General features: G+C 40.2%; 1 protein-coding gene across 14 annotated transcripts in view; it reads left to right on the plus strand.

Annotated features, from left to right (window-relative positions):
* Positions 1–8,773, plus strand: part of LOC105354170 (carbohydrate sulfotransferase 1) — a 48,784-nt gene extending 40,011 nt beyond the window's left edge. For 8 of the 14 annotated variants that reach the window (XR_013656320.1, XR_013656318.1, XR_013656324.1 and 5 more), the window contains 2 exons: positions 7,168–7,566; positions 8,539–8,773. Coding sequence is in view for 4 of the 14 variants with exons in the window: in XM_078948343.1 (XP_078804469.1) it covers positions 7,168–7,504 (337 nt within the window). In the remaining 10 variants the exon portion in view is untranslated. Of the gene's footprint in view, positions 1–7,167; positions 8,361–8,538 lie in introns of those variants that run through there. The other 6 variants (XM_078948343.1, XM_023955547.2, XM_078948345.1 and 3 more) reach the window with 2 other exon arrangements.
* The last annotated feature ends 1,133 nt before the right edge of the window (positions 8,774–9,906 follow it).

A 9,906-nucleotide genomic window follows, 5' to 3' on the forward strand; every position in this document is an offset into this window, starting at 1 on the left:
CATCAATTCCCACACAACAGAAAAGGATAGTCCTGAAGTCTGATTAAGAGTGAAAAATTATTAAACCACAAATGTCATGGTTTGGCAAGCATGAAAAAACCCAGATGCATGGAACAACCACCATCCACAATGTAACAAGTCCAAAAGGTTTAGTGATAAAAACCAAGGCAGAGGGAGCATGATTAAGGCTGATTTCCCATAATCATTGGGAATATGTCCAGGGGGGAAAAGAATAATGTGGGTGTGGGATTTAAAAACCTCCATGTGGCGATTGCACCATTTGTACTAAGAAACTTTTGAAATTGAAGAGCCAAACTATAGATTGGGGCTGGTCGTGGTGATCTGTGATCTAGACTGGGTGATAGCAAAGTTCATGTCACATCCGAACATTAAATGTTGTATGTTCATTAGGGGTGTAACGATACGCTAAAATCTCAATTTGGTTCGGTTCAGAATTTCATAGGGCTCGGTTCGGTACATTTTGGTACGGTGCTGCTGTTTAACAAATCTGCCTGATAAGAACTGCTATTTTCTGAACTGTTATTTTATTGTTATTTATTGTGTGTGTTTTGATGCCGGACACCTGAATTTCTCCCTTGGGAGATTATTAAAGTTTTATTTATCTATTTTTGGTATTTTTTGTACAAAAAACTAAGGCAGAAAAAATTACTTACGAAATGCATTTATTGGTTATACATAACAATAAATACAATTGACCTATGTCGGTGATCTGCTTTATAAAATAAGAAAAACTATTAGCTGCCAGGAACCAAAAACTTTAGATAATTAACACTGGCATGAAAAAAACATTTGAACTTGCACATTTTTTTTTCTTGTAGACCCGATTGTTACTGTCGGTGATGCCGTTTTAAGTTCGCTAACAGATTAGATGTGTTACTCTGGCATACGCTATCTTTATGTAACAATGTCAACACACAGCATTCGACTTATCCAATTGTCTTTTTCCTTCATGATGCTGACAATAAAGTCAAAGTGTTCCCCCCACACAGGTGAGCGTAAGGAGATGGGGGGGGTCCTCATCTCTGGCCTCGCGTCTGCATTAGCCATATGTTGACATGCTTACTGTCAGTCACCTAATAGCGTCTCGGAGGAAACTCATGGCTAAAATTACTTCTGCCTCGGCGCAAAGTTACAGTGACGACCTGGGGGTTAGCCCCGCCTATAGCCACTAAGACTCATGGGAAGTGCGAAATCTTGTGTTGAATCCTTCACCATCACTGAGAGAGCAGTGACGAGAAGTGAGGTTCATGTTGTTACACTGTTCATGTGTGTTTATAATTGATTTAATGCTGGAAAGGAGATGGAGCATCTATTTCTCTGTCTACTCTCTCTCTGAGACTGTTTGAGGGCAAGTGGAGTACGGGGTAAGGACAGTCTTAGCAGCTAGTTAAGCAGCAGCTCAGCTCTCGTTTCACTGCTACGAGTGACAAAGCAGCTGGATCGTTACAATGCATATGCCGTAAAAAAAGAAAAATCGTACCGAAACGGTACAGAAGTGAACCGAACTGAAACTGCCGTACCAAAACGGTTTGGTTCAACTACATGTAGCGTTACACCCCTAGTGTTCATGTTACATTTTGGTGAAACAGAGCAGTCCTCCGTGTGTGGTGAATAAATATTAACAAGAACAACTGGTGAGTTATATCAGTGTTTAACCTCTTTTGAGCCAAGGTACACTTTTTCCTGCACAAAAGTATATTAGTAATAGTTGAGGGACAAAAGATTTCATGTTGCACCTGTTTTTTGTCAGGACCCAAAATGCAGGAGACCAAGCATGGTGGCATTTTAATAAATAAACTTAGACATGACAAAAGCCAGGTTGCAACAAAAGAATAACAAAGCGCTGCAGGTTTGTAGGTTTCAGGAGCAGATAGTCATTGCTGTTAAGCTGAGACGTTCAGGCAAGGCAGTGTTGCTGGAGCTGGTTTAAGCACAGTCACACGTGATTGGTCTCAGCAGACGATAGTCTCAGGGTGGGAAGGGGCAGACAGGAAACTTTTCCTTAAAGTTGCCCAGGTAATCATGTGAAATTGTGTGTCCCGGTGTGGGTACCGGATGTTCTCGGGTTGCCGGATGTTCTTGGGGTCCTTCCAATGAGTTTTATCACTAGAGGAGACATCACGTGGTTCCTCATGGGAGGAGAGCACCACCATCTTTGGTGAGGTCAAGTTTTGAAGACCAAACCACTTTTTAATAACATTTCATAAAGAGCTCTGTTTTTACTTCATTATATGAAAAAGAAAAATGGCTTGAAATTGCTTAGTTTTGTTCAGAAATACAAATTTCGAGTACCCCTAACTTAACTAGTATTAGACTATTTAGATTTTTTCTATGTTCCTTTATTTTACTTATGTTTTTTTTATTTGTGTGTTATGTTCATTGTTTCTTTTTCCCCCACTCTATTCTTTATTTTCTATGTTAAGTTTGGCAATGGTGACTGATCTTCGAAGCAATATTCATTACATTGTTATTGTTTGTTGTTAACGTTAATGTCATTGTTAATTTATGATACCGCAATTGTCAATAAAGTTTAAAAAGAAACTTATCGACGTTAACTCATTGGTCGTGGCAACTTACAGCCAATCAAATAGTGTGACGTCATCATTGGTCGAAGGACCCCGAGAACATCCGGCAACCCGAGAACACCCGGTACCCACACCGGCTTGTTGGTTTTTTTTTTTTTTTTTTTTTTTTTTTCTTCACACAGACAAGAAGCATTCGAGTTCCTTGTACTGCTGTTTAATGTGGCGTTCCTTTCTTCAAACCACATCAGCATTGTAGAACTAGCAAACAAAAGTAATGATTAACTACAACACATGAATTGCACACCTTCACACAAATATTGCACAAAATAATACACATACCACTTTGGCCTGCTAGTGAACCAACCGGTGAACTAAACACAAAAAATCTTCTTAATTGTTTTCTTATTGCTGTCTGTCGTGCTGACTTCACATGTGCTGCTCTAGTAGGAAACAGGAAGTGCTTCTTACAACTTTTAGCTGAACTCAGGTAATCTAAACATTTAAAAACTCTTCAGAATTAAATCTTACTGCTCCTACAGCTCCATAGATGTGATATAAAATGTAGAAAATACAAATATTTAAATCTACAAATTAAAGAAAAACAAGTAAAAAACGTTTTCAATAGCACTGTGACCGAGCGCCCTCTGCTGGCTAAATAACTACTCACACATCGAAGATGTTGAAGCTTTATTCGTTTTTATTTGGTCTAAATCAGAAATCTAACGTTTATAAAAAAAAAAAGGTGGTTTATTTTTTTAATTGGTGAATACATTTTTTCATTTTAGCTTAAATGTATTTGTTGGCCACTTCACCTTAATCCTGTTTCTTCTCTTTTGTTATTACTTACATTTAAACTTAACTTCTAATTTTCCTAAAATGTCAGAATTCTGAAACAGATTTTGTCCTTTAAGCAGACATTAGGCTCAAAAGTAGCTGTTTGAGTTCAAAGATGACCTGGACTAAACACTGGGATGTCTGGCCGTTAATGATTCCTAGAAGGAGAACAAAACTGTTAACCTGCTCTCATCAAGTAGGTTTTCAAACTTAGCAACAAATGTTTGCGTTTGAAGCAGGATAGAGTCACGTCTCCAGGCGTCAACATTTTATTCACTTTTCACTCGTTCCAATCCCGCAGGAAGCTATACTAGATCGTACAATCACTAGCCACGGTTCCACAGGATTGGCAGAGTGCCCCCCTCCCACTGAAAGCAATTTGTGCATCAAAGTTGCGCCCTCTGCCTTTGTTTTAACCCGTGTCGCTGCTCCATGTTTGTTTGTACAAAAGTGTGTTTAAACACCTGACGCTCTCACTGTGTGTGGGAGGAGCTACCGTCAAAACTTTTTTTCGCCCTCCTGATGAAAACTGATGAACTAGCAAACAAAAGTAATGATTAACTACAACACATGAATTGCACACCTTCACACAAATAATGCACAAAATACACAAACCAGTACATACCACTTTGTGTTAGGATGAGTGAGGCTGGACCCAGAAGCAGGACAGAGACTGGAGGATGAATGAGGGAAGAGGGTTTTATTAAGTCCTCAGTGGCGTTGGTGGGTTCTGGCGTGACGGTTCTTGGCTTGGGTGGAATGAACTGCAAAGGTTGACCCAGGTTGAAGGTTGAGCAGATGGAACTTCCTGAAGAGGCAGAGATAAAGGCAGTTAGATATAAGAGCACTAGGCACTTAGTACAAAAGCACGAGACGCAGACTTGGCTTAAGGAGTCAGTACTCAACCACATGAAGCAGACGGACTGACGTTGGCTGTAGGGTGGTGGTTCCTTATAAAGGCCGCAGGCTGATGAGATGATGGGTGGCAGGTGTGGAGATGAGCCCAGGATCCTACCACTTTGGCCTGCTAATGAACCAACCGGTGAACTAAACATAAAAAATCTTCTTAATAGTTCTCTTATTGCTGTCTGTCGTGCTGACTTCACATGTGCTGCTCTAGTAGGAAACAGGAAGTGCTTCTTACAACCTTTAGCTGAAAGACAAGGAAGATGTTGAGCCATTTATATTGAAGAGCTCCACAAAAGCGTCGGCAAACTGCTTAGTGTGAAACCTGAACCTATTTTGATGAACACAGAGCTGATATTCTGGTGATCGTCAATGGTTTTAGATCAGTGAAAAAGATTAATTTCCCACGCCATATAACCTGCCTTTAACAATTACGTAGCCTCCTGAAGCATCTGTTTCCCCTCCTGACATCACAAAAGGAGTATTCTTATTGATAGGAATAGCCACACCTCAGGATTGAGAGTGAGAGTTATAGAGTGATATGTTTGTCTGACCCCCAACCCCCCCAGGTTGAAAGGGATCGAAAGTCCGAAGATGAATTTCTTAAAGATAAACAATTCCTGCATGTTGCTTGTTTAAATGGCAGAACAGGAGAATTTACAGGAGAATTTAAGGACTTTACATTCCAGCTGACAAAGTTTACAGTGTAACGCTAAACAACATAAACAGTTCATTTGGATTGTCACAATACCAAGGAGGTTACTCACCATGTCAAGCTAACCAACAGCAAAAAAACGTTCACACACAAAAAAAAAAACACAAAACGACAATACCTGCAAGTGAAGCATAAGGCTCCTATTATTATTTAACAGAAAAAAATTATTTTTTATAGAAAACAGAATACAAAGTAACTTATCAATTACCCCAGAAAATTCCTGTCCCACAGTCAATCTTTTACAATCGGCTCCTGAGCTGCTGTAGACAAAGATATTAGGATAATCCGCTCAAAACAATCCATCAAGAAAATAATAATAAATGAGATCCCACGCCTTTCTTTCCTCTGCTCCTCTCCTCCACCTCCTTACAAACCCTGTGGTCCCCTCCCCATTACCATGCCAACCAAGTCCCCTCGATAGTGACGCCATACATAATATTTAAATGCAGTGTACGCACAGGATTTCATTTTATTTTTATTTATTTACTTTTTTCTTTACACTTTGCATTCCCCTTGAGCTATTGACCTTTTTTTTCTCTCTTATTTGTACCTTTCAGTCATTTATTTCGATGTGGCGGTGTCACAACTGGTCTGAGTGAGAAATCCGAATTTTTCATTACACCAGGAGAAAAAGTACAAATGAATGTGAACTAGAACCAGAAAATAGGAAATTAAAATAGTCCTCAAAATGTGGTACAGTGAAAGTCAAACTTTCACCAACAACAACATTTTGATTACCCAAATCCACACAAAGATAGCTGCTCATTTAAGTGCCTTGGGATGAACACTAACTCTCTGGAGATAAAGCTCTGCTATTCAGACCTGTCTATCAGGCATCTTGTATCACATCAAAGGGGGAGAGGAAAAAAAATCCCAAATTTAACTCAATTGTCAAACTGAATCTTGGAACTTCAGTGGGAAAACAATAACAGAAACTGTTTTCCTTTTCTATCCCTTTTCTCTTCCTCCCCTCTCCCTTTCTGTCCTTCTTTTAAACCCAATTTTTCATACAAGTGATTTTTTGGTTGTTGGCTTGGTTTATTTCCTTTGTTCAACTGTTCGGAGCCTGTGGGGTCAATATGATCAAAATAGGCAAAAAGAAAATGTCTGACCTCATTTAGATCCACGTTTCAGTTCAGTTCAGTCATGTGAGGGCTGTCCATGATCTTGGGTTTCCTCTGTGTCTTGGAACCATTTCTTAATCCCACTGTGCGTAATCCAGATCTGCGCTGCTTAGATGAGCACATATTTAGCTTCCTCTCGGTCTTACCTCACCGAAGGCGTACCTCGCCTGCTCCACACTCGGAGGATGACCAGCAAAGATAGAAATGTTGGTCCCCTTGCAGTGAATTGGTCCAGACTCGCTGGCACGCCGGAGGATCTCGACGTGAAGTTAAGTTTTGCCACGATGATGCAGGGTTTGCCGATCTGGTTCCTTGCTTGTAGTTCCCAGTGAGAGTGGTCAGTGAGGATCTCTTTATCCATCGGTTACAAAATGTTCCTGAAATGTTCATCTGGTGTTGTTGTCTACGTAGCATGACTAAATTTCACAGCAAAACTAACCCATCACCATTCTGTCTGGGATGGAATAAAAGCCTTTATCCAACTAACGTCTGTTTCACTTAAATGCCTGGCTGGCTGCCAAAAATTTTGTAATAAACATCTGAACTATTCAAGGCAGATTTATGGTATGTAGTTAAAATGACAGTAAAGCCTCCTGAATTTTAAATCTTGAGTCCATCTAACCTCAAAGACTACTACAATAAAAAAATTTCAGAAATAACTCTATATAACCTAAATCTAGAGATTCAATATTAAATATGTTGCTTTTTTGCTTTCAAAAGGACTCAGTAAGGCGGTTTAAGATCCATATATCCACAAAGCTCTGTATATTTCATGCATACATCTTGAAATGTGTTTAAAGACCCACTCCAACAAAAATCATGTTTTGGTTTTTCTTAACATGTTCTTGGAATTGATAGAGAACAAATATAAAGAAAATGAAGATAGAAACTTGAAAATGTCTTAAAAATTGACACTGTTTTTTTGGCTAAAAACAGCAGAATCATAATTAAAACAGATAAAAATACAGTTGGAGTGGGACTTTATTAGATCTTGTTAAAGAAAGTACAGTTTTACCGGTCAATACGTTCTTGTTTCTATCAGGTATGAAGACTTGGCCAGGTTTCCCCTCCAGAAAACCAGAGAGTTGTACACGTTTCTTGGTTTGGTTCTGGAGTCCAGTGTGGTGGACTGGATCATCAACAACACTCGAGGCAGCAATGATCTGTCAACGCGGCAGAAATTCACCACAGTTCGGGACTCGGCAGCAAACGCAGAGAACTGGAGGGTGAAGCTCTCCTTCGACTTAGTGGTTTACACCCAAACCGCCTGTAAACCACTTCTGGGGCTTCTTGGATACAAGACCGTCCTCCACCCAAGAGAACTGATTAACCTCTCCCACTCTTTAGTGGAGGACAGGAGGTTCCTCCCATTTTCGTAAACTACTGAGAAGCATGATCCATCATGAGAGGACACCACTGTCGTCTCTGGAGAAGATGAAATGTAATCAAAACCTCATTCTGGTCTCTATGAATCCAAATTTTTTCCCCCTACCCCTCCGGCTCCTCCCTACCCCTACATTTAGCCCTCCAAGCAGGGAGTTATGGAAAACTATTGTCTTCAAATCATCACAACCACTCCAGGATGCCATCAATAGTTGCCGGTGAGATATGTTAGCACGTAGTTGCCAGCGCTTGGAAAATACACAACATTGTTTTTTTATCTTTAATAAGTCATCCAAAAGAAAAAGTCATTACTTACATTTAACTGTGAACTTCTGTGCTTCAGAGCACACCACATGAAGAAATGCGTTTCACTTCTGTGACACAGATCACCCTACAGGCCGAGGGATAGCCAGTCCTAAGTCACTGCTGCCACCCCATAAAAAATGTTCGGCCACAACCACAACTCCAATGCCCCTACAATTGGAGCAATTGGGAGGAGCCAGAGAGGTAGCGGAGGAATTCGTATTCGGCCAATCACTATGTCTTTGGAGAAAAAATGAACTGCGTCCCACAATCTTTTCAACTGACATAGTATCAAGTTTGATTGATGTTATTCTTTGAACCTGGGCAGGACCAGTTTATTCATGTATTCCTTTAGCAATCAACTACCTCTGTGCTCAGCCTTTTATTTTAGACACTACGCCACAAACGTCATGGTTGGGTATTTGAAACAAATTGGTGGCTTATTAGAACTTCCGGACCCTCTGACCTTGTCATAATTTAAAATGTTTAATTTTGTCGTTGGATTTTTATGAGTTTGACCTATTAAAACTTGAAAGAAATTGCAAAAAACGGATTTCTTGGGAGAACAAACAGCATTAGGACTTTTGTGAGGTAAACTAAAACAGAGTCAAATTGAATACCTAAGAGCAAAACCTTGAACTCCTCTGTCACATGGTGGATCAATCTGATAGTTTTCCTCCTGAACTTCCTTCCATTTTCGTAATCCGCTGTTTCCTTTTTGGGGCAGCGGTCTTTCCGGAGCCCGTCCCGGCTACTGTTGGGCGAAGGCGGGTACACCCTGGACAGTCTGTTGCAGAGACGATGGGCTGGAGCGATCCCGATCACTATGCCGGCTCCCAGGAGGCGAGTTTACATCCAGACAGAGACCCGCGGGATGGGGAGCCGGCCTGCTCGGATCTCCTGAACTTTATTATATTTTTCTTATTTTCATAGAGAAAAATAATTAAAAAAAGGTCCCCTGATTTGATTCTTGTTTTTCATTTTACCCTCTATGGTTAGTGCAGGACAGCAAGCCTGCACTAACATTTCAAACACCTATGCGTGACAGCTAATGATATATTAAGTTTAATTTTAAATATGTGCGACTAACAACAAAATCTAGCCGTGGACGCACTTAAGATACATAAAAACCTTAGCCGGGTCAATTGGCACTCCACTCTCACTGATGACATGACCAAAGAATTGTGTTTGGTGGGTTAGAAGGGTGCAGTTTAGTCACAGCCCAACCTGACTGCTGAGTTATGGAAAGTTTTAGAAAAGGAATGTAAAACGTTGCTAAAATAGTATACAGACCCTGTGAGGCTGAGGACGGGACTGAGACTGCCTGAGGGACTTCAGTGAACACACAAAGGTATCACAATAGTGTGCTTAGATAACAATACAGTATTTCTAATATTCTTTAGTTCAGTGTTTTAGAGGTGATCGTCAGAATCAGAAATCCTTTATTGTCATCGTTACACAAGAAACTTGTGACAAAGAAAATCTTGGTGCTCTCCAGCTGTTTGGAAAATATAAAATAAGTTATACATATATATATATATACACATTTATGGCAATTGTGTTCAGAGTCTGAGTCTTTTTGAGAGGTGGTAAGTTCAATTCTGATTCTGGTCAAAATATTGTCCGTTCATCCGTCCATCTTCAGAACCCGCTGTATCCCTATTGGGGTCAGAGGCTGCTGGAGCCAACCCAGCTACTGTTGGGTGAAAGTAAGTTCATACCACTAACGGGTCGCCAGCCAACCCTAAGAAAACCCTAAGCATAAATGAATATAATTGAAGTTTATTTTATTAGGTATACTTGAGTACAAGTAGGAGCATACCAAGCATTCTCTCCAAGTATACTCTACCACTCTACAAACTTCACTACCCAATCTCATATTGAAGTTTACCAAAGGTAAACACGTCCATTAGTAATATTGTGTTTAGTGCCATACGAGATCATTCAGATATGTGGAAAAACTACAAGAGCTGCCTTTTTACCTGTCCTTTTAGCTAACTTGTATGCTGCTGCACTGGAGCAGAGACGAACCATAGGCAAGGTACATGGTCAAATACAGGGGCACAGATGAGCCAGAGATGAGGTCCACAACCAA

This window comes from Oryzias latipes, chromosome 6 (genome assembly GCF_053564925.1).
Source record: "Oryzias latipes strain Hd-rR chromosome 6, Olatipes_Hd-rR_3.1".
In the NCBI taxonomy this organism is placed as follows: domain Eukaryota; kingdom Metazoa; phylum Chordata; class Actinopteri; order Beloniformes; family Adrianichthyidae; genus Oryzias; species Oryzias latipes.